This window comes from Wolffia australiana, chromosome 16 (assembly GCF_029677425.1).
Source record: "Wolffia australiana isolate 7733 chromosome 16, ASM2967742v1".
Lineage (NCBI taxonomy): Eukaryota > Viridiplantae > Streptophyta > Magnoliopsida > Alismatales > Araceae > Wolffia > Wolffia australiana.
The window spans coordinates 377,312-405,288 of NC_135850.1; the positions used below are offsets into that span (position 1 = coordinate 377,312).

The window sequence follows — 27,977 nt, forward strand, 5'->3', positions numbered from 1 at the left end:
CCTGGATGTGCAAAACGCTGATTTTTTCTTAATTAAATCATAAATACTATTTAAATCAAAACATATTTTCATGTTATCATGGATGGAATTGATCCAATTTACCTTCAAAATAATTCCATAATTGTTTTCTTTATCGTCTGTTATATATAGAATTTTGACCTTGAACTCATGCTCACATGATTTTTCTACTTCAGAAAATATATTTATTGAATTATCTAATATATTTTATAATTCCTGTTCTGCCATGTGTCATGATTATTTTTGAGATATTTGGCCAGTGATCAGTTTTGCTCATAGTACGAAGAGAAGTTATTTTGACCCTGTGCTTGCAAAGTCCAAATTATTAATTATAACTAATCATGTCAATATATTGCACAATCGTCTAGGACGGGGATCAACAATGGGTTTGGATGAAGATCACCCCGTCCTACATCCCAATTTTTAGAAGTAAGTCAAAATCGTCTTGCCCAGAGTTCGTCCCATCCCAAATATTTTCATGTGTCCCATCCAAGACATTGTCGTCCCGTCCCTCGTCCTGCACTGCATGTTTCAGCTGGAGCTCTCAGGCCGATACTTTACTCCCACAGGATGCATAAACCATCCCAGACGGGACGGTTGTTTTGTCCATGGACGAAACAATCGTCCCCTCTGGAGACCGACGGCCCATTTTAGTCCCGTCAATCATCTGGACAGGACAATTTTTTTGTCCATGGAAGAAATTACCATCCATCAGCATGTGCACTATAAATGTCGATTTACGCAAATTGGGACAAGGTGAGAAAACCAAGCCATCTGAATCACATTAAATGGGATTACTGACCTAATGACGTGGCCAAGTGACAAAAATGTGTCTCGGCATTTAGTAAGAAATGCATGAGAACCTTGTTAAACTGATGGCAAACCCTAGGAGTAAGTCTGGACTACTGACGAGTATCAAACTGAGCAAATACGTCATATTTCAGGAAAGTTGAAATTTCACCGTATGGTCAAACCAGAGTTTGAACCTGAAATTTGTATAAATGAGTAATTTTCAAATATCACTGGTTAATTTTTATCTCAGTAATATATGATTATACTGGTCAAAATACAAGGTCATCGTCAGTATCTATAGTTTGGTCAATATTGTCCAAATTGACCAACAATTTTCCAGAAACTTAAGATTTGAAGAAAAAATATATCATGAGTCTAGATTGGGTTATGAATAATTTAAATTCTATTTTATACAGTTTGCGACTGAAATTTCTGGAGTCAAAATTTCAAAAAAACTAGGGTAATTACCATTTCATAAAAATAAAAGAAAAAGGTTAGGGTTTAAAAACGATAACCCCCGACTTTCACTATCTCCACCCAATACATCTCTCTCTTATCCAAACTATTTGGGTAACTCTCTCTCCTTGAGATATCTCTCTCCATAAAGCTAAAATTCCACTCGCGTGTAAAAAAGCGCGAGAAACCTCTTTATTTCTTCAGTACTGCAGATGAGAATGAAATATAGTTATTTTAAGAAGAATGAAAGGTTGGTAATCTCATTACGGTTATACATAACCTTTTTTTTAATTTTGGGTGGAAGAGTTGCGGAGATTTGAAGACAATAGCAGCTGCAACTTTAAAGCTTCAATTCAACATTATTTTTTCTTTGATGGCTGATCATAATTCTGGTATATTTGAACCGTACTATGATCTCTAACATTTCTATCAGTATATATTGCATTGTCAACAAATCTGGAGGGAAAACGATTAGACTAATCAAGAAACAAGAATGAAAAGAGAAAAAGAGAACCCATAATGTAAAGACTGTTTATCTTCTTACCTTTCTCTTCACTTTTGAAGGATTGACTTTCAGAGAGGCTCCAAACAACAGAATTCCATTGAAACATTAAATACCACCAGAAATCACATCTGATGCCCCATAATTTTCATTGGATACTCTATATGAAGTTCTGGCCTTTCAGTGCTTCCCATGATGGGGCGAGAGCTTGAAAACTGTTGCACTGGTAATTCTCAAGTACATAAATGAATGAACAAAAAATTTAGAATGTCCGTTAATAAATATTTATCAATCAATACCTATTCATGGAAATTAGTTAAGGTGAAACTAATTATATTGCAATCAAACAGTACTATAGCCGGCATTTTGAGTCAAATTTTCCAAGTTTCAATTGGACATTAAACTCCCCTTGATATCAGTTATGATGTATGATGAAGGTTTAAGTAGTAAATTGAAAACGACATTCTTTCCCCAAATAAAATCCAGCGTAAAAATCTTTAATAATCTTTCTAAAATGCAACTACTTGTATAACCCATGAACTTAATCCAAGACTTTTTTGTGCACTAGCGCATAAAAAACAATTACGTAGATAGCATGGTTATAGGCAATCGTAACTGGAGCAACACTTAACCCAACGTGAAATCACAATTAAAAAACCTAATGAGAAAGAATAAGAGTCAAATCTCAAAGCAACTTGTTTTTTCATATGATAAAAGTAATAAAAGAAGTCAATAATTTCTTTTAGCATGTGCAGATGAAACTTCACCCAATACTCCTGAATTATTTTCCGTTATGATTTCTAATTTAGTGTATATGCTGAACTAGGGAATGACGGTGTCGGTCTCCATACTGGTTTTTTGCAAAAACCTAAACCTTACCTAAACTTCAGTACAGTCTCCGTTCGGTCAAAGATCAGTTCAGTTCGGTAAAACCTATAGTTCAGTCATGAATACCAACTGAAAATCATGATCAAAGTTAAAAACTTAAAATCTTCACAAGTGAATCAATCAATTTTAGAATGTAATTAAAACATTTCCACTATTGATTCACCACATAATCAAAGAAGATTCATGTAAGAGTGTTAATGGTTTTCTATTTCAAAAATTCACAAGGGAAAAAGTTATTTTCTGAATTTATTTTTACAGGATTATATATTTTAATGAATACATTTGTATACGAATATATATTACATTTATTTACTGTTTTCGTAAAAGTGTCATGGCTAAGTTGGGTAAAGGGTATGTGCGCTGGAGGCGTGTAGACCAGGGTTCGAGCCCCCATGGTTACAACTTAAAAATTATAATACTTTTACTTCTTCCTATTTCGGTCCGGTTGGCGGTTCGGACCGAACCCTTTACCAAACTATTGGTAAAACCATGAAACCTGAACCGACGGTATCGGTTCGGTACGGTTTTACCGATATTCGGTAAAAAATGGCGAACCTTATGCTGAACCATCCCAAACCTGATCTTGTCAAAGCATATAATTCAGAAGAAAAAAATTAGATCAGGTAGAGGCAGGCGTTTGTGAGTGGGAATTAGTTTTTGAATATTTTTTGATCCACTACTAATGGATGGTTTTTCACTAGTCTCCAAGGAAAAGTTATTATCATTCAAAAATAGAATGAAGGATCAGCTGACCTACTGAGTTCCATGGACAAGCATGAGATCATGTCCCGGGATCTGACTGGGGCAGCCCACGGGGGCGTAGATATATTGCCATCAGAAGGCAGACAGCAAGGCCAGCAGCACCGTCAAATGGCCGCCATGGGTGCGGGCCAGCAAGCCAGGCTGGTGTATCTGGCCGGTATCGCAAGAACCCACCAATCTGTACCGCAGAGTTGACTGTAATTATACCAGCTCTGATCCCTATTGGTAGAAAGAGGCTGCCCCTTGCCTCTTGCTTAGCCCCAGAGAGGGCTAGAGAGAGAAGCAGAAACCCAGGAACTGACTGGACAGACCTGCAGAAAGACCAAACTACAAAGTTAAGGGAGAGAAACCATCCAAAGTAAGGCCTTTTTTTACTACAATCAGCAAAGTTGATGACTGACATTGACAGATGGTTTCAACCAACTGTTAAACCTACCAGTGCTCGCCTTTCAATGAAAGTCCTGATATCCGATATCAGACAATCCAATATCCGGGGAAGTCTAAACAATTTCAGATGACTGTATTAGATATCAAATGGATATTAGACATTAGCCCAATATTGGATATGGGGACAGATGCCCAAGGGCTCACGATGGTGGCAGATGACATTACCAGATATACCGATGTCGGAAACTGATATCTGTACTGAGATCCGATACCTGGCTCTTGAATGTCGATATCCGGATATCAGATTCCGATAACCAGATATCATTTTTTGTGTAAAGAAACTTCGTCCCATATAGAGAAAGTATACAAAATGGTGTAGATATTGTTCGGTGTGAAGGCAATATGAATAAGAATTCTGTCATGAATGACGAGTTCCATGCAGAAAGCCGACTGATCTTCGCAGACTGGACCTGGACGCATACCCAACTAATGTTCAGGTTGGTCAAAGACAGCACCTCTTGGTTCTTGTTTTCAAGAAAAAACAAGGTCAGTCGAGGTCCAGTCTGCGAAGATCAGTCAGCTTCCCGCATGGAGCTCTTCATTCGTGACAGAACTCTTATTCATATTCTTAGTCACCCCCTCTTGATTCTAGATTTGGATAGCCACCTATGGGTTATTTAGCATGTACATGGCCCTCAATGAGCTATTGTTAACTTAGTTGTATTCCAAATAGGTTATTTCACTAGTATACTAATTATAACATACTAAAAACTACTTTAAATATTTAGTAGAATATCAGAAAACTGATTCCCGATATGATCATCCAACCCCTCAGAAGAGTTCGGATGACAGTAATGGATAACAGTTCTGTAGCAGTTGATATCCAATATCGTCATCTGGTATCAGTCAAGGCGGGTCATATTTTTCCCTTCCAACATCTGGTATAACAGATGTCGAGCATACACTAATACCCTCCATCATCAACCATCCTAAAATTTGTCAACGTCACCCTCATCAACGATGACGATGAATGTCAAACCGTAATCTGACGTGGCAGACTTAGTCAAAGTCAACTCAGAAGTCTTACCCCTGGAGGAGAGAGAAAACGAGCCCAGAGATGACGATGGCGCGGACATGACCGAGGTCTGCCGCCATCTCCTCCACCAGCCATGACCGGAAGAGTAACTCCTCTACCGTGGCAGCGCAGGCGGCCGACGCAACTGTTTGGAGGGTTTTGATGAAAGCCCAGCCGTAGGATCTGATCAGGACGGCGGCGCTGACCGGTGGAGACGAGAGGAGGGGGGGGCGGACAGATGATGCGAACCCAAGCAGCGCGCTGATGGAGTGCGCATAAAAGACAAGAGCTACCCCTCCGAAGAAACCCTTAAGAAAGAGCCTGACCTGTGTAATTGCGCCAGGCCTGCAAGTCAGTTTGCTAAAAATCTTTAGACAAGATTCATTTTTTGTTATAAATATACCTTTGGGGAAGCGAGGTCTAGGCCATAACGTTGGAGTGGGTCGTCGTAGTCTCTGATTCTTCTTCCCCACAAGACGAGGAGAATCAGGATGGCGACGTAGAGTCCCCAAATGCATGCGTACTCGGCGACGCCTCTGCTGCTTGTTGACCGCCAGCTCTCGACGATGGTGGGAAGCAGAGGAACGACCACCGGGGACCACATTATCAACGCCATACCGAAGAACGCTAGTAGTCTGGTGGATACAGTAAAAGATTGTTTTTTTTTTTGAACTATAATACAGTAAAAGATTGTAGAAATCAGAGAACAGAAAGTGAAAGAAAAACATAATTGGGATTTTCTGGGAGGAAAATTTGTTGAGTTTATACTGTTATGTTTGAATAAACCAGAAAAAAAATTGCATTCTCATGGATAATTCCTTGGGGGGGGGGGGGGGGGGGGGGGGGGGGGGGGGGGGGGCTCAAAAAAATAAATTCCTTCTTCGATGAAAGAAAGATCATACTATTTGATCGAATAAACAGGAAAAAGCAAATTGGATCATTTCGGGATGAGAAATTTGATGGACGAAAATCATTCGGTTTTGACCGAAACAATGTGTCTTCTATTAGACCAAATATTTAAAGAAAATATAAATATTTGGTCTAATAGAAGAAAGGGGCTCTGGCCCCAACGTGATGATTAAAAATATAATAAAATACATAGAGTGGAAGCCTAGTTTGCAAAATGATAATGTTGCAAGATCACCAACCAACCTCTGGAGTAAAGGACGCTCAGCAATCCGCAAGAACGATATAAGCTTGTCAGTTAAACTCATTGCCCCCCGCATCCCGCCCCAAAGTAATGCAGCCTTACCAATTAATCTTAGAATGCCCCCCTTCTGCCCTAATTCCGCCAGTGAAGCCACCAACCTGCTCAAAAACGAATTAAAAAAGGACATCAGCATTGAGAAATTGATTTACAAGGGAAGGAAGGATATGGTCAACAAATTTGACCTTTCATGGTCCACCCCCCCGTCCTCCTTAGTAGGGACCACAGGAGCAGCAACAGACATCGCCTTCTCGGCAAGGCTGCTGACAAGATTACTCTGTGGCTTGTCCTCAACCGCATCATGAGAGCTGGGCAGTTGATCTAACTGTCCCGATAGAAGGTCGCCATTGCTCTTCGAGATATTTGCTTCATTTTCCTGCCATATGTGAGTTTCATACGAATGTTATTTTCTTTTGAACAGTTTGAAATCAGCATAAAATAGTTCTTTTTCTTGAGAAGTAAGGTTTTTTGCCATAAATTTATTTTCTTTGTTAACCAATGACAATGATACAAGATCAGAACCCCGGCTACAGTGAAAAAATTAAACAATTTTTTTCCAACTTCTTATGAAAGGGGGTGCTTCGAAACATCACTCCTATTTTGATACAGAGAAAGTCTATGAAGAAACCATACAGGAACGCGACTATCCTTTTAATAAAATTGATGTAAATAATGAATATTCTCTTCATCAGAAATAAGCAACATTAGGTAACTTCGTTATGTATGTAGAACTGAGAGAAAAATTGGCAGGTTCCGAACGGATGAAATTGTTGTTTGTGTTTCATTTGGGGTTTTGAAGAGAGGAACAGAGAGTTTTGACGCTCTTTAAAAACTGAATACTGAGTCATAAAATATTATGAGAAATCTTCATATTGACCTTGTGATGCGCCAGTAGTGCCGATGCTCCTAAAGCCATTGTGACAGCACCTGCTACAACAGTGCCCGTCTGTGTTGAGGATGTCTGAGATATTCTACTTCCTCCTATTTGAAGCGACTCTATCTTCACCTCATTACTCCCTTCCAGACTAAGATCACCGTTTTTATCATTACTTCCGTCGATATCATTATAAATCTTTTCATGCGTGGAACCAATACTTTCATCATTATCATGATCCTCAAAGTCTTGGGAATAACCGTTGCTTTCTTTATGATCTAGAACCTTCCACTGGCCTTCATCAGGGTCAAGAAACAGATCCATAGTTGGTTCAGGATCAGAAGATTTCAAGTTTGACACCTTCAATGGCATAAGGTATGGCTTAGCGTTGAAGTCCAGGGGAACTCTTTTCATATCATGAGCCTTCAATAATTCGTCATAACCAAGGTTCTCAGATTCATCGCTGTCATTCTTTGAATTATCCTCTAGTGTCTCAATTGTTTCAGCTCCAGAATCTGTTTCAGGGTTATTTGTGCTTGGCACTGAAATATCTATAACAGCCGTGTCATCAGATTTCTGGCCAACATCCATACTGAGACCCTCTCCCTCTAGTTGGTCAATCATGTTTTCGATAACACCAAACACACTGCTCACTGCCATCTGCGTGGAGTCATCAAAGCCAGTCAAGGCATCTAAAGCCTTGGAAACACTAATCGTGGGGGGAGGGTTGAACTGTTGGGGATTAGAACGTCGTGCATTACCGCTGTCACTCACCGGAACATTAGTCCCTTCTTTGAGCAAATTTTCGCCTTCAACTGAAGATGAATCTGCTAAGTTTTCTTTTCCTTCAGTCGGGTTGATTTTTTCTACATCATTGGATTCTTCTGGAACTTTTTTCTCTTTGACTTGGTGATTTTCTTTCTGGATAAGCTTGTCATTGATTGTATTTACAGAATTTTCCGTTTCTGCCTCTTCCGGTTTTCTGTTTACACCAATTTCTGCCTGCGGAGTAGATGCCTCTGAATCTTCAATGCTTCCGGTGAAATTTGATGAACAAGAAACAGACGAAACATCATTTGAGTCCTCTGGAACTTTGTTCTGTTGGATTTTGTAATTATCTATGCCTTGAAGGCCATCATTAATGCTATCATGAGGACTTTCCGTTCCTTCATGACTTGGTTTGCTGCTCGCTTCAACTTCTGACTTGGACATAGAAACTTCTGAATCTTCAATATCTTGTGGCAAAGCTGATGAAAAAGAAACAGAAGAATTATCTTGAAGAAGCTCGTGATCAGAGCTTGCGTTATTCACATCTTCATGGATCTTCGGCCTGTAGCCTGAGTTGGAGCAGGGATCACTCCCGATCCGTTTAAGAATATTGACGTCTATTTTACTTCCTTGTGCTTGGATGATACCAGATACTGCAGAATTAAGCTTTCCGCGCACATCTTCTGGAACTGCCTCATTTAAAGCTTTCATAAAAGTCTCTCCCTGATCTGTTGCAGTGAGAATCTGCATTTAACAGGACCAATTCTCCACCGTCATCTCGCAGATATGACTTTATATATTTTTTTGACTTTATATATAATGAAGCAAATTTTCAAAAAATAAAATCCCATCAGGTGCAACTGTCTTAATCTCAAAGATGGAATACCAATACGACGGATTCATATTAAGGATGAAATGTAAACATTAATTCAGAAAATAAAAAGTTGAGGATAATATTGATTTATTTCAATTAATATCGATCATATTAATTGAAATAAATCAAGTCCAAAAACGTAACTGGACTGATTTGATTGTAAACGATTAAAGAAACCATCGACAACCAAGGTAATGCTCCCTATTCATGACGGGAACTAGAACTCAGTAAATTTAAATTTGAAACATCTTACTCAGTTAGAAAAAAAACCTTATGATTTTCGACACCGAAAAATAGAAAATTCATTCTCGAGGATAATTTGGATCATCTTAATTTAAATAGAGAAGTTCTGAGGAAAAATGACATTAACCTACATCTTGGAATATATTTAAGATCGACGATGAGAAATGGAAATTAAGTCAATCTATTTGTTATAAAAAACAACCACAAACCATTCATTATGTGAAATGGATGCCTGTAAATTTTAAATTAAATAAGTTTGAAACATGAAATTTTCGAATATTTTCATGACTTCAGCTTAGTACTTTCTGCTGACGATTTCACTGGAACGGAGTAAGTCCCTCACAACTGAAATTGAGTCGTCATCAGCATTCAAATTAAAAAATGAGTGTGAAAACTGTTTGACGTGCTCTCAACAAGCATCGGAAAACGCCATGTGCAGACATGAACCGGGCAAAATTTTGGGGTGAGTGTATTGTCCAAGAAAGTGGTTCAAGCCTCTCTTAATTGAAGTTAAATGATACCAATGGTACCAATTTGGGAGAAAATTCATGACGTCAGATGTTAATTACCTTATTTTTCTGTTCGGCGTCCAATGTTCCCGGCATAGTAAGATCGAGCATATTTAGAATCACATTAGCTGCTCCAAGAATCTGACCTTTTTCATGATCAGTGGCACTGTCTTCCGACTCCTCCGATCCGCCCACCAAGCTACAATCTAGAATCTCCACAATATTACTCAAATGATCGGCCTCCGCCCTCTGAAGGCCCCCAAAATTTCCTTGAAAACGGTGGTCAATTTCCCATGCCGGATTTTGGGAGGAATTTTCTAGATCGGATGACTTTGGAATTTTATCCCCATCTGCAACTTCTTCTTTTAAACTCTTCGTTTTGATGGGTAAGCTCTCTCGCGGAGTGACAGCAATGTCTACGCCCTCCTTCAGAAGAGGATGTCTTCCCTTCAAAATGGCCAACTCTACAGCACAAAACCACTGCATTTCCGAAATCATAGAGGCATATATCAGATTCCCGGGATTAAAATTTCAACTCAGTATATGGAGCGCATAAGATTCATCCACCAGCTGAGCAAAATGAATCAGATGTATGAACTGTCAAGCTCCTAAAAGAAATTTTCCGTTATTTACCTCCATTGCAAGGTTTCGTCGCCAATTTCTGGCAATTATCTGGTTCTTTGGGAAGAATGTAGAACAAGAACAAAGGATCAAGCTTGTGAAAGGATTATCTTCTATTGTGCTCCGAGGAACGGGACAAATGGAGTCTGGGCTACCTTCCCTGTTCTACAAAAGTACGATGAAATTCAGAACCTCCAGTTGTTGGAGGCCTCAAATTATATCCCCAATTCATCTTAACATATTACATTTGCCAAGAGTTTAAATATTATTCAAAGTCATTGCAAAGGCATTTACATCAAGATGTCAATAAAAAACATGATCAAGGACAAAGTCAGACGTTAAAGTCTCTCAGTAGCGGCAAGAAAACTCCAGTCCAAAAAATAGAGAGAAACATAAATGATTCCAATTAAACGTATTTACAGGATCAAAGGGTTGTACCTGTAAGAAAAGAAGAGGAATTTTCACATTTTGAATTACATCTCTTGTACTAGTCTGTAAATAGAACTCTTCAACGGATTCGAATCCATAGGAGACCATAGAAATAGAGGCTTCAAAATCACGCAACGATCTTGCCGAAAGAGCTTTCACGACGTCAAAACCTTTATTCTTCCCCCTAAAAATCTCCTAAACATTGAAGAACGCGCAAACTATAAGTCAGTAAATGCTCAAATTACCTACTCGGCCTCGAAGTAAAATTTCGGAATCGACCAAAAAACAATTTTCCTCCCATTTGGAACTTACTTAACTTTGTTCGCACGCAGAATTTCCACCAATCCAAGCGTGATCTTCTCATCCATGGCAGACGATTTTGCTGCCTCGTTGAGGTCAAAAGGATTATCGATGCAAACCGCAGCAGTAAGAGGTGTTTTCTCTCCCACTTCGGCGAGGTACTTGGTCAACATATTTGCCCCATACCCCCACCCGATCGCCATCAGCGTCGTCCGCGGCCTCGTTTTGGTAATGAATCGCACAGCGGCATCGACATCATCGCTATCTGCCGCAGAAAACAACCTGTAGACGAAAACTACAAGAATCAGCTTCAAATTCAAAAAATCACGCTAATTTGGATGATCGCTCGACAAACCGAGGAGTGGTGACCGGGGAGCCAGCGCATCCTCTAGGGTTCATGACAACGGGGAAGAGGCCATGGCCGACTGCTTCACGAACAAATGCCTGAACCTCGCGAAACCTGCTTCCCTCCGGCGTACCAGGCACGATGAGCACCGCCGTATCGAGACTCTGCTCTCCGGCGAGATCCAGATGCTCCGGCCAGTCCAATGCGATGACTCCTGCGTCCTCCGCGCCCACGCAAACCCGCTGATAAGCGACGTCCGCCGTCGGATCGACGTCGGCGGCGGCGGCGGCAACCCGGCCGGCGCTGAGGAAACCGTCCCTGCGCAGGCTGCCGTCCACGAAAGAGACGGCGGCGCAGCGGAGGAAGACGCAGAGGTTGAACGGCGTGGGGCTGGAGAGGAGGAACCATTCCCCCGCCTCCTCCTCCGAGGCAGGCCAGCCGAGCCGTCCTCCACCGCCGAAGCCGAGCGCGGCAGCGGCCGAGCCGATGCCCAGCGCGGCGACGGCAGAGCCGAAGCCGAGCGCGGGGAGGAGGTCCGGCCAGCACGCCGAGGCGCCAGGCTGGGGTTCCGAGCTAGGGAGGGCCTTGAGGAAGCGGCGCCGCCCCCTCGGGCGCCGGCTCAAGATACCGCCGCCGAGGAGCGGCCGCCCCGGCCGGATGGCCGCCGGCGAGGAAGTGGAAATCCCGCCGCCAGACATGGCCGCAGAAGGTTCTGGCGACGGGGGCAGACTAGAAGGCACTGGCGGGGGGCGCTGGCCGTTGGAGCAGTGAACACGTGGACGGGCGACAGTTGCCCGACGCGGGAAAAGATTAAAATAATAAAAAAGCTTATCGGTCACGCACAGTTTTCGGGTCGGGTCGGGTCGGGTCAGGTAGGGTCTGCCTGTTATGGCTGGTCTGGTCTGGTCTGGTCTGGTCTGGTCTGGTCTGGTCTGTGTGTGGGTATTGATCAGAGGCGCAGTTTCTTAGGGGGGACGGGGTCGGGGTCATGGATGTCGTGGTTGTCGGCGGAGTCGGCGTTGTCGACGCCGGCCTTCTTACGGGCGAGGATCCGGTTGATCTTGTGCAGCTCATTGGTAAGTTTCTGGTCCTTGTTCTGCTTCCGAGTCTTCCTCCCGTCCTGCATCTTCACCCCGAACTGGAACGCCGCCTTCGGTGTCGCCTCCTTCTGCTCGTTGTACGTCGCCCACTCCTCCTCGGTCTCAAAGTCCCACCGGTGGAGCCGCCCTTTAGCCTGCCCCAATCAAGTCAAAGTCAATGTCAACGTCAACATCAAAGTTTAGAGAGTTTTGACCAACCCGTGCACCCATGTCCATCTTGGAGAGGTCAGCCTCGTCGTCGCTCTCGACGATCTCACAGTTGTACTCCTGGTAGCCGGGGTAGCATTCAGAGTAGCTCTCGGACACGAAGGTGGGGTCCTTCTCACGGGCGTCTTTCTCCCTCAGCTGCTGAAGCCGCTGGTCGTCGCGCTTGAACACGGAGCCCAGACCCCGGTCCTTGTCCTCCTGGGTCATGAACCTCGGGTCCTGCACCACTGCCGCTGCCTCGGCCTCAAACTCTGGCATACTCTGCTGCGCTTGGAGATACTGCCCGGCATACTCCACCTGCGAGGCGGCATACTGATACGCCACTGCCGCCGCTTGGGCTTGCTGGAAAACATCAAAACCTCCATTCTGCAAACAAGAGAAAAGCAGTGTTAAGTGTTTGTGTGTGTTTGTGTGTGAAGTGGAGATGAGATAGGAGGAGGAGCTCACTGTGGTGTCCCATGACTGCGGAGGCTCAGGGCCGAAGGCCGGTTCAGAGAAATAAGGTTGTTGTGTGTCTTGGTGTTCTCTGTTCCTCGGAGACTCTTCCATGTCCTCCGAGAAAGGGCTCCGGTCTGGGGCCGAACCTGGAACAGCATAATCTACCCCGCTGCCAACAAAGATATCATCTTCCTCTTCTCTGGATGGTGGTGGCGGAGGTGGTGGCGGCGGTGGCAGTGATTCCCTCTTCTGCCCAGTAGCCTGCGACCTCGCCTTGTCTACTTCCTCCAGTTCGTTTCCAAGAGAGGACAGGAACCCTGTAGATGCCAGAGGCATCATAACTTGTTGAGTTAGCAGCATATGATGAATCATCATTGTCATCATCATCTGCAAATCTTGCCATCATCATTCATGCTTAGGCTATTGCGGATGAAGATTTGTTGTCAACATTAGGATGTTGATGATGATCTGGACGTTGATGGATCTTGGAAACCGGATGATAAAGACAAATACATCTTTTTTAAAAAAAATAAAAGACAAATACATGATAAAATGATCCATCTGAGCTTGGAAACTGATGAATGACAATGATGATGGAAATTATTCATCAACCGAATGATTATGACGATAATGATAATGACGATGACTTTAGCAGCTCTTCATCGTCATCTTGTTATCCTTGGTACCAAACCAAAGTAACAATGCATTAAGATGTTTCTCGCTCAGAAGATATACCTCGCGAGTCCGCTTCCTTCTTTTTCTTCTTCTTCAGCACCTTTCCTGAAGATCCCAACCGCAGATAAGACATGATCTTGGCAATCCGGTCGAGCACAGAGCCATCAACGCCAACAGAAACCATTTCCTGGACAACACCTCAATGTTGTCAGAAAGTGAACTTTGAAAAACAATGGTGAATAAGAAACTAACCTCTGGAACGGCGCAGTCTGCCTTGCTTCTGTGAAGAGTGGTAGGGATATCGTGGAACGACCCTTCTTCCTGCATAGCACCACAGTAGACAAGTTGGTAAACAAAGCCAAATCCTCTCAAAAGAGTATCAATAAAAAAGAGCCGCTGGTGCGAAAGACAAAAATCTCACCATGTTAAAGACAAAGGACATCCGACCAGGCAGAAACATCTCATTAGCCTTGGAAACGGCCAGTGGCTTCACGATCCACTGATATACAGACTGCATATGAAGAGTTCAAGTCAGATTTTACTTTGTTGTTACTGCGCCTCTGAATGCACCTGTTCATAACCTTTGCAGTTGGTATGCGGAAAGATAATATCTGATCCTCCTTGGCCACTTTGCTGCATGAACAAGGAAAAGGGTAATGATTTACATAAGAGATTTTTTTGAAGAAATGTTTTGCATATGAGATATTAAAGTAAAATATCTGCAAGCCGAGACATCCAAAAGACATCCAGCATTAATCGTTTCAAATTAAACTTTAATTTAATACTGCAGATTTCCCTTTTCCCAGAGAACAAAATGTGATCAAAGTAATGATGACGCAAAATGTTTGTCAGGGAATAAAAATAAGTGCCTCAATTTTGCCTCCTTTGCGTCATCAGCCTCTGATTTCTTAACATTGATTTCACTTCGCACTTTCTGCAGCAAAGCATAATCCAACCCCTTGACCAAATGTGTATGCTCAAGATCCCCTGAAGAGCAGATCAAGAGAGACCACAGATAACGTTAGCCTTTGCCATCCCCAAGAGGATAATGAAACGGTAATTGTCATATTTTTTCGTCCACAGGTAGGATGACAACGAAAATTTTGCATCAACATTGCCTCTCATCACTTTTTATTTGTCAAACTCACTCAGATGCCAAGAGATGATGACGAAATCCCCATTGTCATTAGTCAGCGAAAAGGATGATGATGATAAAATCGTCGTCGTCACTCAAACAATAATCATCCGAACCAAGAAAATATGCCTACTATAATAACAGCGCCCCCTAAGATTTTCAGAAGTACCACTTGTCGTTACATCATATATGAGAAAATGAATAAAAGGAAACGGAAGACACATGACGGAACGATGAGCGGTGGGCTTTGGGAAACTCATTTCATTGATAACATTTTTTAAAAGAAAATTTCACTGATATCATGTAAAAAGAATTGACAAAACAATTGCATATTTTGGGTAGATCCTGTCGCACCAAAACACAAAAAATTTGACCATTATTGATACGATAAGTCGAAGAGAAAGTGCTGCGTTTCAGTTCAAGGACTCACCTCCAAGATATTTGCTATTTTCAATAGATATTGTGTTGACTTCGGCAGGCCTAAAGAATGTGCGATTCAGCGAACTTAAGCGCATGTAATTAAATCCAAAAAAAAGAACACTATCAATAGGACACATGATTGTCAAATTGGACCTTAGGACGGCAGCACCGGGTGGAGCAACTGCATGAAATGCACCCAATTCAGCCGGTTCGTAGTCGGGGTTTTGATCCTCCCTTCGCTCTTTCGCGCGATCACGATATTTAGGTACTTCAGGTTCTTCTTTCTTATCCTCTCTAGAATATAGCACAAAAAAGTAGTTAAATTTTCATAGAAACTCTAATTGATAAATTTCGAAACACAGCCCATAATTCCCGCTACACCCTCAATCTTAAAACTGGATTTTGTGAAAGAAGGATCCAAAAACCCGAAAAAAAGGAAACACCGATAATGAAGAGAGTCTTACTTCCGCCGATTCATCTTCTCCTTGTAGTAGTTTTTCTTCGTGGCCGACGCCATTCCGAACGATGTACTATGTAACTCTAAGTTCTATGACAAAGAAAAATACTAAAATTAAGAATCACCTCTCATCAATTCAGAAAGGAGGCAGAAGTGGAGTCTGGGGACTCACGGAGCAGGTCTCCGTCATCCACAAAATACAAACGTAAAATCGGAATTCATCGCACTACTAAATTCAAGATAGCGAACCAGATCAAACAACCGGCACCACCATGCGGAGAAACTGAACCCACTTCCTGATAAACTGCGTCGCAGCTCTTAAAACAAGGGAGAGAGAAAATGAACCCTAGTTCTCGCCGTTCCGAGGGAACGTTACAGTTGGATTTTATTTCTCTTGTTTCTTTAACATGGGTTTGGGAACGGCAAGCGTCATCCGTCATGTCACACGGAACCGTGACGGATGACGTGGTGGTGATGGTTTTCAGGGTTGGTGACGATTTTCAAGTTTGATGACGGTGACGGATGACGAAGATAGCATGACAGTAAGGTTGGGAAGAATTTTTTCATTCGTTCACAAACATTCGAACGAACGAACACGAACTCAAACACGAACACGAAAAAACAGACACGAACATGTTCCCCAAATGGTTAGCAAACAGACAAACTGTTCGCGAACAGGTGGGATTCCCGAGGTAATGTAATATAAATTATTGTTTTTAATCTAAAAGAGAGATAAAGAGAGAAGGAGAAGGGGGATCTCCGTCTCTCTCTCCCCGCCCTCCTCTCCTGCCTCCTGTGCCCCCTCACTCCCTCTCCCCGCTCCCTCTCCCGTGCCCCCTCGCTCTACCGTGCGGCCGTGCCCCCCTCCCCCCCTCTTCTCCTGTCTCCCGTCAGAACCCCATCTCTGTCGTCGCTTCCATCCGTCAAAACCTGTTTGCTTCGAGATCAAAGGCAAGGACAAACGAAGACTATTCAGTGCTGGTGAGCTCCAGACCCAAGAACCCTCATTTTTTCATCAAACAGTGAAACCTAAACTAAGATAAACAAAATTTATTTCTGTATTAATCGTGTGGTTTACTTTGGCGGTCTTGTTCTGCATTGCAAAGAATTTTTCTCACAGATGAGATGTGCTATAATTCTCTCATCCTCACTTGTGAAGATTAGATCAATTTTACATTACTAGGATGATTTTTCATCTGTCTGAAAACTCGATCTCCTGATTGGTTTCCAGATTAAACTAGGGAAGATTTTTCATCCATGTAAAAATTCGATTGACCGGTGAGTTTGAAGATTGAAAATGACAGAGTAGGTTGTGAAATTGCATCTAGGAAGATTTTTCGTCCTGCATATAGCAGCAATTCGATCAACTCATAAGTTGATCTAGCGACTGATCATTCATCATTTTTAGATATTGGATTGACTGATCAGTTTTGAGATTCAAAATGGACAGCAATCAGGAATAAAATTGAATCTTAGAAGATTTTTTAATTTTTGAAAGAAAATTTGATGGACTGATAAGTTTGGAAAAAAATGAAATTGTCAACAACCGGGTACAAAATCGCTCTCAGTTTAGAGATATTTAAAATTGCATTTAGGAACTCAATCAGTTTCTCCTTTTATGTACACAAGATGGCCCTTAAAATAAAAAACACAAGTTCTAATAATTAGAAATGGATAAAAAATTGTGTTCTCAGTGTTCAGAATGTATTCAATGGATAAAGTTGCTTAATCAACTTTACATACTTTTTTAGTACTAATTATGAAGAGAGAAATCATTGATTCTAAATGACGGAAAACCCTAAATTTTGGAAAACAGGTGTGGTAGGGACTCTGCTTGCAAGGGAAGAAAGTCTTTTTAGTGTAAAAGACTTATTTTCTAGGGCTTTCAAGGTATATTTTTTAATTTTTAACTTGAAAGTTTATGTTGAACAATCAGAAGCAAGTTTCTCTATCTCCCCATTTCCAAGTTGAATATTTACATTCGTCACTACTGTTCCTGTGGTTTTGTATAATTTAGACTTTGACCAATGTCATAAAGTAGATTGTTATAAGTTTTATCTCCGTTAGTAAGATTCATCCTCACTGCATACGAGAAAGCAAGGACGATGACTCATCATTGTCCTCTCATCAATTTCTCTACTTTTACTCTTTTAGAAGGCAAGGATGATGATCAAGACGATGATGAGTAGTCATAGTCTTTATCATTCTTCTATGGCTAGGAGATGATAATGATGACTTTGTCCTCATCATTCTGGCAGTAGATGAGGTCGATGACGGCTCATCATCATTCCTGGTAGATGACAAACTTGTCATCGGCGGCAAACCTAAAATGTTAGTACGTCAATGTTTGCTTTGCTTCAAACACACTTGTAATATTTTCTTTTAAAGTTTACGAGAATATCTGATTTATTCATAGTATTTGATGTTCTGATGCTAGTGCATACTGTGAATGATGCGCTGATTTGTTGACTTGTAGAAGTTATGAAATATATGAACAATTGCGTTATTCTTTATTCTTAGCGGAAACGTCTTGGAAAAGCTTGTCATCTATGAATGTTGAAAAAGGTCAGATGGACAGTAATTCAAATCAAATGAATGCAAATGCTGAAATGGCACAAGAGCGTAGCCGTAAACTAGCGTCAATCACAACTACTCCAATAACCACGTAGAGAAAGCATCGAGGTCGAGAATCAGAGGCTATGCAATATTTTAAAGAGATTGACGTAAACCAGTATGAATGTATTTTATGCAGGGAGAACACCCCTTCATGAATTATGACTATTGAGAGAAATAATGAGGGGATGACAACAATGTTTTAGAGGCACTTGTAGAAGAGCCATAAGGAGTCGCATGATCGGCTCAAAGGTAAACAAGTGCCAGAGTTAGAGGAGCTATTTTCCGGAGGTCAACAATCTATTATTGAAATGTTGGGTTCGCCCAGTAGGCAAAATACCTTCTTACTAGGTATCACATTTGAGAGAACAAAAGAGATGCTCACCAGACTTATAAGTCTCACTGACCAAGCATGGTCCATAGTTGATGACAAAAGTTTCAGAGAGGTGTTGCTTTATTGTGCGCAACACAAGATTGGAATACCATGCTCGAAGTCCATTCGTGAATACACAAAGGCCTGCTTTGGGCGAGAGAAATAATACCAGGTCCACTCACTATCAAATATTAGAAGTGTTTGCCTAACAGTAGATGCATGTACAAGTGAAAATATGACACCTTTATTGGGAATCATTATGCATTGGGTTACAAAAGAATGGAAACTTGAAGAACGTGTTCTGGAGGTAAGTTACCTCTCACAACTTCTTCTAGAGGTGTTGGTCGACTTTGGCCTGGGTAAGAAAGTAACTGCTATTATGACGGACAACGCAAGTAACAATAGATCGATGATTACATCGTTGACTATATTGCATAAAGTGAATCCCAACTTTGATAGAAACCAACACATGCCTTGTATTGCGCATGTGATAAACCTTGTGGTGTAGGATGGTTTGAAGGCAATGGGAATTCCACCTCCACTTACACCCGATGAGGCAGCGGTGCTAGTGGACGGTGAGTCTGAAGAAGCACGAAGGCGATGGGTTGGCTGATCTGCCTCTTTGGGAGATCTAGTTATGTGAGTGCGTCAAATTGTTGCAGCCGTTCGTTCTTCGGATGAAAGATGGAGGAGCTATGTCCAATGGTGTTCTAAATTAAAGATGCCAAATACTAGAAAATTAGTGTTGGATGTAAAGACTAGATGAAACTCCACGCATGAAATGTTGCAAGTCGCATATCAAAGGAGAAAGGTGTTGTACAAGATGGCAATTTTTGAGCTAGAGAGCATAAGGGAGAAGAACTTTGTGACAAATGAACATGAGTGGTAAATGGTGGCACACTTTGCTCAAATTTTAAAGCCGTTCTGTGAAGCGTCAGATGTCATGAATTGCAGCTCCAAACGTGTGACGGCGGCAACAGTTTTATCATTACTCCCAAGTCCTTGATGAACACCTTCGGGAACATATTGATGCCATGGACCAAGGACGCCTTTTCCCAAACGGTATTGTCCTCGCGGTGGAACAACGTACCTCCATCCAAATCACATGTAGAGCCATGAGAGCAAAATTGTCCAAGTACGAGGCTCGCGTTCAAGGAAATACTGCCTTCTCGGTTGCATCAGTTGTAGACCTGCATATTAAATTAGACTCCATTGCTCTAGAAGAACGTGACACCTTTGTGGCATATGTGCAAAAATTTCTAAACGATGTTAATGAGGAGGAAGTCACAAATTTGAGGGATGGCGACAACAGTGGAGGCGACGGAGTGAGTCGACAACAACGCATGATTCATAATGAGGAAAGCGTGATGGATGAGAGCTACATACCGTCCATCAAGACGAGGCTTGCACATGTGTTCCCGCGACAAGAATATGTCAGTCCATCCATGGACGACAAGTTACAAAGTTATCGAAAAATGTCTCATGTCTTGACTGATGCTCTCTTATGGTGGCAAGGTGACCGTTGCCAGAGATTCCCTAAGCTCTCCATTTTGGCACGAGATTTGCTTCCTGTATGCGCATCTAGTGCACCAGTTGAACGCTTCTTCTCTGTCAGACGTGGAATTTGCATGTATAAATGTTCACGACTTTCAACGGAGAACATGTCCATACTGATGACTCTAAAATGTTGGTTGAGACAACAACAACCAGAAACCAATATATCAGAGTCATTGTTTGAGATTGAAGAGGTCGAATTAGTGGAAGAGGATTCGGACGAAGAAAATGTATACGAAGGATGGTAGCGTGGGGATTTCAGGTATATTTAATTTTAAATCTTGCATATTTTTATTTCTCCGTGGTACAAAAAACGAATGCAGTGATCATTTACTTTTGAATTTATTACCAGGTACCGAATGTCATCAAAAGCAGCATTATAAAATTTTGGTATACACGACATTTGGATGTCATTGATTTCAAATACAATTCTTTCTGAACGTTTTTTGACTGACTTGGAACATCATTTTTCACAGAAAATTTATGTAAATTCTCAAAAAAACAGGTACATTGATGGCCACGTAGAGGCAATGGAGGGTGTAGGAGCCGGAAACAGGTGCACACCATAGAGGAGTGTGCGACTACTCCGATAAAGACTGGTAAAGCAACCCCAAGATCCGACTACTATTTTCATCAACTCAGACTCCGAACCAGACGGCGATGACAACATGAAACACACAAACTATACAAATGGAGGCAACACAAAGCAATTTTGTCCAGTTCAAGACATACTTACTAGGGTAAGTACCAAGTGCATCCTTACAAAAATTCTTTCTCTCAAGCCAACAGACTTCAAGTTAGAGCCCCAAAACCCTACAACATATGGAAGTGAAGTGGTGAGTACACAAAGAAATGACAAAACATTTTAGGAGCGTCACAACTTCACTCCAGCAATGATTGTTGTTGTCCAAAGTAATGTAGTCGTGTTGCCTCTCAATTCCTTTGATGTTTATGAAAATAAGTAGACATAACATTATTTTTTGGTTTTCAAATTGCGCTGGGATTTTTCCATCTAATAATGTTTATATTAAGATTTGCAGAATATTGATTAAGGTATCTATCAATGATTACGTATATATTAAGTATATATTTGTTCATCCATAGTTTAAGTTAAAAAAAACTTTGCACTGATTGAACCATTAGGTATATATTAATCCTTGTGATTTTGCATCTACTCATTAATTCTGTCAATTAAACATCTAGTGACTAATGCCGACCTTAAAAAGTAACAACTTTAAGCATAAAAAATAAAGCAACGGACTTACTGTTGAAACTGATAAAAGCATATATTAATACTTGTGGATATAGTTTCAGATGCATTTAAATGTGAGTTGAACAACATGAATAATACTTGTGGATTTAGTTTCAGATGCATATAAATATGAGATGATGAACATGAATAATACTTGTGGATATAGTTTCTGATGCATACAAATATATTTTCAGACACTAGACTTGTATGAATAATACTTTTTTGCTGAGCTCTTTTGACTAAGTAAACTTTAAACAGTTTGTGAGTTTTTATAAGAAATATTAATACTAATAATTCTATAAAAAGGGTATAAATGATTCTGAATTAAAGCTATAAAGCTTTATTTTTGGTTCTAACTGATGTGATTTTCCAAATAAATTGCACATTATTTCTCAGCAGAATCGATCGAACTTATATTTTTCTGATCCTCAACAAATATATCATTTTATCATCATTTTCAGCTCAACCATGCAATCTAGATGCATCACATTATTTTTCTGTGAATTTTTTTGAACACAAAATAGAAGGGCATAAAACTGAACTATGGTGATAACAGATTTAATGAAAGCTATTAGATTTTCATCATTATATGAACTCACCATGTCAATTTTTTTCACATGTTTTAAGATGTATTAAGGTCTGATTGTATTTATTTATAATACATATTTTTGTCGTACCATTTTTTCCTTAATTTTGGAAATTGTGTGTGTACCAAAATTTGATTACAATTGATTAATTAAATCTTTTAGCTGATTATTTAAGTCATGTGAAGCATAATAATGCATTTGATTAATTAAATCTTAGTGGAGCAATTAATCTTCTGATTATTCATTTAAAATTATCGTCCTGTTCATGTTTGTTCGCGATTGAACACAAACAAACCGAACACGAACATGAATTTTCGGTTGTTCGTTCGTCAACGAACAGTGTTCGTTCATTGACGAAACACGAACTTCCCTACCCTACATGACGGTGACGGGATGCCCTGGACACGTGACAGAATGGACGTCACAGATGACAGCCGTGACATTTTTTTAATACATTTTAATAATTAATTTATTGACCAAAAACTATGAATATAATTAAATTAATAGTTAATTTCTTGACAAAAAATAAAGGTTTTAGTGACTTTTTTAAATACAACTTAATAATTAATTTATTGACACAAAATCATGAATATAATTAGATTTATAATCAATATCTGGACGGAAAATTAAGGATTTAGTGACGTTTTATAAATACATTTTAATAATTAATTTATTAACGGAAAACTGTGAATATACTTAATTTAATATATAGTTTCTTGACGGAAAAATTGAGGATTTAGTGACATTATTTTAAATACAATTTAATAATTAATTTATTGACAGAAAAATGTGAATATAATTAAATTTAATAATTAATTTCTTGACAAAAAAATTGAGGATTTAGTGACATTATTTTAAATACAATTTAATAATTAATTTATTGACAGAAAAATGTGAATATAATTAAATTTAATAATTAATTTCTTGACAAAAAAATTAAGGATATAGTGACGTTATTTTAAATACATTTAAATAAAATATTAATTGACGAAAAATTATGAATATAATTAATTTAATAATTAGTTTCTTGATGGAAAAATTAAGGATTTAGTGATGTTTTTTAGTACATTTTAAAACTTAATTTATTGATGGATGATTATGAATATAATTAATTTTAATAATTATTTTCTTTATGGAAAAATTAAGGATTTAGTGACATTTTTAAATAAATTTTAAAAATTAGTTTATTGATGGAAAATTATGAATATAATTAATTTCTGGACGAAAAAATGAAGGTTTTAGTGACTTTTTTAAATACAACTTAATAATTAATTTACTGACCCAAAATCATTCATATAATTAGATTTATAATTAATATCTGGACGGAAAATTAAGGATTTAGTGACATTTTAAATACATTTTTAAAATTAATTTATTGACAGAAAACTATGAATATAATTAATTTAATAATTAGTTTCTTGACGAAAAAATTAAGGATTTAGTGATGTTTTAAAAATACATTTTAATAATTAATTTATTGACTTAAATTTGTGAATATAATTAAATTGTTTTCAGGTGTTTGCTATATTTTTTATTGTTTTCATTTATTAAAGCATTTTTCTCCTGACTCAAACTTTCAATATCTCTTTTTCATAATCAATTATTAGTGATTGTTCTCTTTTATTCTTTTTTCTGTTAAATCAAAATCCTTCTCCAACAAATTTTCTATTAACATAATAGTGCCTTAAAGGTATGTTTTAGAGAGATAGCAAGAGTGAGAGTAGAGAGTGATAGAGATAGGGAGATAGAGAGATTGAGATAGGGAGATAGAGAAATAGAGAGTAGAGAGGGATAGAGATAGGGAGATCGAGAGATAGAAATAGGGAGATAGAGAGAGAGTGGGAGTAGAGAGAGAGAGATAGAGCTAGGGAGATAGAAAGATAGAGAGAGTGATAGAGATAGGGAGATAGAGAGATTGAGATAGGGAGATAGAGAGAAGAACAGTCCAGTTCATACATTTCTTCATTGTCGCCAACATTGCATACGCGGCTCAACATCAAAATATCATCAGAGTTAACTCAGATAAACACTGATAATAGATCAAAGAGACATTTTATTTGCAAAAAAAGCTTCGCTAGTGTCTCATAATTAACAAAAGATGTGAAGAATTCAAATGCACAAAGTTTTATAAGGCATTCCTTCTGTTTCCACCATCCGTTCATCTAAATAATAACTTAAACACAGAAAAAAGATCACAAAAAATTGCATTCAGATTGATCATCATACATTAGCATCTAAAAACTAATTATCCCTGCCGTCATCGAGACAATGTTCTTCAAGTTCATCCCCGTAAGTTAAACGATCTCATGTCGGCACAACGATACTTTTCAATGATCACATACGTATAATCATACTGCACCTCCATCAATAGTTCATAAGATCATCAATATAATATCAAAACTTTTTTGAATAAAATCAATATTTCATCAATAGTTCATGAGATTGTAATTTTTGTTGTGTTATAGAAACTTTCAGTTTGTTTTCCATCATCATCATGATAAAAAAACAACCTGCATTGGAGCCCTAGCTCTCAAAAACAGCAATCAATGGAGAAGAAGACTTACCGCTTGACGGAGAAGCTCCTCTATGCAGAAGCAGTCCCCGACTGACGGAGAATCAATGGAGAAGAAGGAAGAGCTTGACCTGGCAGAGCGAAGAGCATTCTTCTCGACTGGTGATGGAAAATCGTTTTAAGAGCTTGTCGTTGCCTAACCGGGAATCTCGACTAGGGAACAACAAGCTCTTAGAAATGATTTTCCGTCACTAGTGACGGTGGCGCCGTCACGGTGATGGAGACGTGATGGGACGCCACTATAGGGACGTGTGACGGGTGTGTGACGGTTTTTTTTTCATATCCTGGGAGGCGTGACGTGACTGTGAAGTGATAAAAAATTTTAACGTCACCGTCCGTCACCAGGCATCATCCGTCACGTCAAGTCTGAGATGTCACGTCTCGGACGTGACATTCCCTAGTTTGGGTACGCATCAAAATTTTTGATGTCTCTTCTTTCTATTCTTACTTATCTTATGAACTTGCTGTATTTTTTGCGTCTTTTTGTTGTAATTTATGTTACTGTATTTTATCAAGTGTCAAGTTTTCCAAAAGCATCGATTAATTTCTTGTTTTGGTTGTAATTTTTAATTGATTTTACTACTAATTGTATATGTTCTTCTAGTTGTTGTGCAGGTACAAAAAAACTGTGCATGTGACTATACAAGACTCGTCATCTGGTAGTAATGTCTCTCCCTAGTCACCTTTGGGGTGGCCATTGAAGGTCTTCAGTGTTTTCACGTCAGAACATCTTGTGGTGACCAAAGTCATCAATAATCAAATATGTCGTTCATCATAGACTACTTCACACCTATTGATGATGAGTACTAGGGATCTGGGATTCGATCTGATCATTCGAATGTTCGATCAGATCGAGCATTCAAATCCGAATCTCAATCAGACTAGAGTTGGACATGATATTCGCATTGGATTCGGGTCATATATTTTGATCCAGCCCAATGTTCGAATCAAATAATTAGACCCGATTCAATTCAAACATGCAGTTTGAATTGGATGTGATCAAATTATTTGAATTAATAACAAATAAACTAAATAAATATATAATTAATGAAATCATAGAGAAAACACGAGAGAAAGAGAGAGCTTGCGAGAGAAGGGTGTTTGGTTTTAGCGGCCTAGATCTGGATGAAGACTAGGATTCCATGCAGCGGAAGACACGTAAAGGGATTGAATGACTTCGATAAAACCATTGAAACAAAGTACCTTTGCACAGATTGCTTATGTGATTTCTTAGATCCAAGAGTGAGACTAGTCGAGCTACTCAAGTGTGCATCCTCTAGACATATCCACGGGGTCCTCATCACATCGGATATCCTCCTTCTCGTTGAAGAGCCCCATTCAACCTCCGTCGCCATCGTTACAGTGTATCGATCGCATCGGGCATGGAGAAGAGTCATGTTTTATTTTCTTGGTTAAAGTAGTCTCCATCTTTAGGGGGAGGAAATTCATGTTGGGTTTCTTCTTCCCCTAAAGAATCCTTTTAAGGGGAAGCCCAATAAGCTTCTCCCTTAAAGGGGGTCCATTTGGGCATCCCACAACTGCCTTCTTCTCTCTACAAAGAAGGGGGAGAGGGTGGACGTGGGAGACAAACTTGATGTTGTTTTGAAAATCAGATCTAAGTTGTTGAAAGTGGTAGTTATTTTTTTTTTTCGGAGACTCATGGTTGAACGAAGTTCCGTCGTTCTCAATCCAGCTGGGAAGATCATTCTACGACCGTCTTAGAGCAATCGTGAAAGTGTGCATTACCGGATCTTCCATAGCTCTTGAGTTCCCGATTCTTGACAACAGATCTGTCTTCTCTTTTGACTTCATTCCCTGGTATGAAATTGTCTCAGCTTTTGTCACGCCCTTCCAGTTATGTCTCCTAAGAAACGATTTGCCTCTCTATTCAATGGGGTGGGGGGGCTGGGCTTCGGTCACTCTTCTTGGTACTTGCGGATTTCTCTAAACGTGACTGTTCTGGGTCGGTAGCGTTGGGGCTTCTTGACGCCACCGGTGATAGGAGCTGACTTGCGGGTGGCCTTGGTAGCGAGTTGCTTCCGAGGTGCCTTTCCTCCGGTGGATTTACGAGCAGTCTCCTTGGTACGAGCCATCTGATATTACCACAAGATCGTGGTTACAATCTCTTCAATGGAGGGAAGAATGATCCTCAAGATTCTGACAACTTCATTCATTGTAGGACTAATCCCCCTTCGCCTGGTCCACGAGGTGTTTCTTTGAAGAATCCACATCACTACGCCGTTCAATACAAATTGACGGTGGAACGTCGACCGAACATCCCCCGTGTCGGATACTTGGTATTCTACTTCCGTCGCTGTTGTGCGGTGACTTGATTGCTCATTCAGAATTTGACGGCCGTTGCTCCGGGCATCAATAAGGAAGACCCGGCCAATAATTCTGTCCTCTCCTGCTCGATCTTTTCGTGCGAAGATTGATATTGACAACCCTTTAATCATCGTCAAAGCATAACTATCGCACTACCTTGACCCCTGGACAGCTGCCTTTTATCTACCAGGAATCTCTCATCTCGGTAGGGAGAATTCACATTTATCTTTGACAATTGCGATCCCCTTGCAATTTCAGCTGGCACCTACAGGTCATCTCCTTTTATTCCTTCCTTTATTTCAGCTTAATTATGTGTTCCAGTGCTTTCTATGACTGCTCCGAGAGATACATGAGCATATATCTACTGTCGGAATAGCCATCGTTGTGTGGTATGGAGTTCTCTTTTCACGAACTGAAAATGCATATTATTGGGAGCTAGATTGTGATCTGATCCCTCGTGGCAATTATTTGTCCCGCCGCTTGGGATCTGTCGGTTCCCAACGTACTTCCTCTTTTCATTTTTTTATCCTACATATCATCACATCTGTAGCCACACACATTTTACGTTCATTCTCCTATGGGGTAACATGACCCGTTCGATCCCAGCATTTGTGTTACATTACATAGTTCATTGTCAAAGTACAACTGTCAGTCCACAAGAAGTTTTTAGTGACTTAAGGTCTAAAGGCTACTTACACAACCGTGATGTGAATCAACCTAATTCACAATTCGGTATAATATCATTCAGGGATTCGTTCAGATCAATTTAGTGAACTCTTTCCACTAAAGAACACCCACTATCCATCCTTAGTGTCTCAACACCAATGGCTATGGGACCGGCCATATCTATCATATGAGTGAGGTTAGATAGTGTTGTTTTGTCCAGATACTTTGATATCCGTCTGGCCTATCCTTCAAATAGGAATATTTAGAACACATGCTGAAGAACTAGAGATCTTCATATTATGATATCATCGTAATTTACTACGTCTGATCATATATTCATGCTCTTCATTATAAGCATCACACGTGCAGTATAATGATTATGTTCAAATAATGAACATGGAATGAGATGCGGATTGTGTGATTGGTTTGCCATCCACATATATTTCCATCAAAGGGTGCCAGAGAGGGAGAGAGCACCTGAGCAAGAGAAAGAAGGGAGAGAACGAGAGAGAGGATGTGTAAGAATGCACGCGAGAGAGAAAAAGAGAGAGA

At 40.0% G+C, this 27,977-nt stretch overlaps 2 protein-coding genes across 14 annotated transcripts; both read right to left on the minus strand.

The window, feature by feature from the left end:
- Nucleotides 1–1,254: 1,254 nt before the first annotated feature.
- On the minus strand, nucleotides 1,255–11,757 carry LOC144713794 (alpha/beta-Hydrolases superfamily protein). 12 transcript variants are annotated; one of them, XR_013584157.1, is made up of 15 exons: nucleotides 11,061–11,757; nucleotides 10,723–10,987; nucleotides 10,415–10,600; nucleotides 9,989–10,141; nucleotides 9,416–9,835; nucleotides 6,965–8,473; nucleotides 6,273–6,463; nucleotides 6,033–6,188; nucleotides 5,284–5,515; nucleotides 4,893–5,206; nucleotides 3,414–3,729; nucleotides 2,648–2,725; nucleotides 1,811–1,991; nucleotides 1,547–1,722; nucleotides 1,255–1,472 (listed from the first exon to the last, which is right to left on the minus strand). XR_013584157.1 is itself a non-coding variant. In XM_078588485.1 (11 exons), the coding sequence occupies exons 1-11, from the start codon at nucleotides 11,747–11,749 to the stop codon at nucleotides 3,438–3,440; spliced, it is 4,407 nt and encodes a 1,468-aa protein (XP_078444611.1). In that variant the 5' UTR covers nucleotides 11,750–11,757; the 3' UTR covers nucleotides 3,311–3,437. The 12 variants fall into 12 exon arrangements, 1 of the variants encoding a protein (XP_078444611.1); XR_013584156.1 differs by having other exon boundaries at nucleotides 1,811–2,000; XR_013584159.1 differs by having other exon boundaries at nucleotides 2,648–2,701; nucleotides 3,410–3,729.
- Nucleotides 11,758–11,848: 91 nt separating this feature from the next.
- Nucleotides 11,849–15,849, minus strand: SMU2 (RED family protein). Of its 2 annotated transcripts, none has more exons than XM_078588487.1 (12): nucleotides 15,733–15,849; nucleotides 15,491–15,573; nucleotides 15,180–15,320; nucleotides 15,037–15,086; nucleotides 14,341–14,458; nucleotides 14,053–14,104; nucleotides 13,893–13,982; nucleotides 13,724–13,792; nucleotides 13,532–13,658; nucleotides 12,806–13,113; nucleotides 12,350–12,724; nucleotides 11,849–12,285 (listed from the first exon to the last, which is right to left on the minus strand). In XM_078588487.1, the coding sequence occupies exons 2-12, from the start codon at nucleotides 15,541–15,543 to the stop codon at nucleotides 12,001–12,003; spliced, it is 1,668 nt and encodes a 555-aa protein (XP_078444613.1). In that variant the 5' UTR covers nucleotides 15,544–15,573; nucleotides 15,733–15,849; the 3' UTR covers nucleotides 11,849–12,000. The 2 variants fall into 2 exon arrangements, with proteins under 2 accessions (XP_078444613.1, XP_078444612.1); XM_078588486.1 differs by having other exon boundaries at nucleotides 15,656–15,843.
- Between the last annotated feature and the right edge of the window lie 12,128 nt (nucleotides 15,850–27,977).

What these genes read in the sequence shown, in the direction of transcription:
- LOC144713794 (XM_078588485.1), bottom strand. Translation starts at nt 11,749, where the DNA reads ATGTCTGGCGGCGGGATTTCCACTTCCTCGCCGGCGGCCATCCGGCCG. An exon ending in ACGCCGAACAGAAAAATAAG is followed by an intron (nt 8,474 to 9,415) that starts GTAATTAACATC and finishes TGTTAAATGCAG; the next exon opens with ATTCTCACTGCAACAGATCA. An exon ending in TAGACCTCGCTTCCCCAAAG is followed by an intron (nt 5,207 to 5,283) that starts GTATATTTATAA and finishes GCAATTACACAG; the next exon opens with GTCAGGCTCTTTCTTAAGGG.
- SMU2 (XM_078588486.1), bottom strand. An exon ending in GCAAAGGAGGCAAAATTGAG is followed by an intron (nt 14,105 to 14,340) that starts GCACTTATTTTT and finishes TTGTTCATGCAG; the next exon opens with CAAAGTGGCCAAGGAGGATC. An exon ending in AGATGGACATGGGTGCACGG is followed by an intron (nt 12,286 to 12,349) that starts GTTGGTCAAAAC and finishes TGATTGGGGCAG; the next exon opens with GCTAAAGGGCGGCTCCACCG.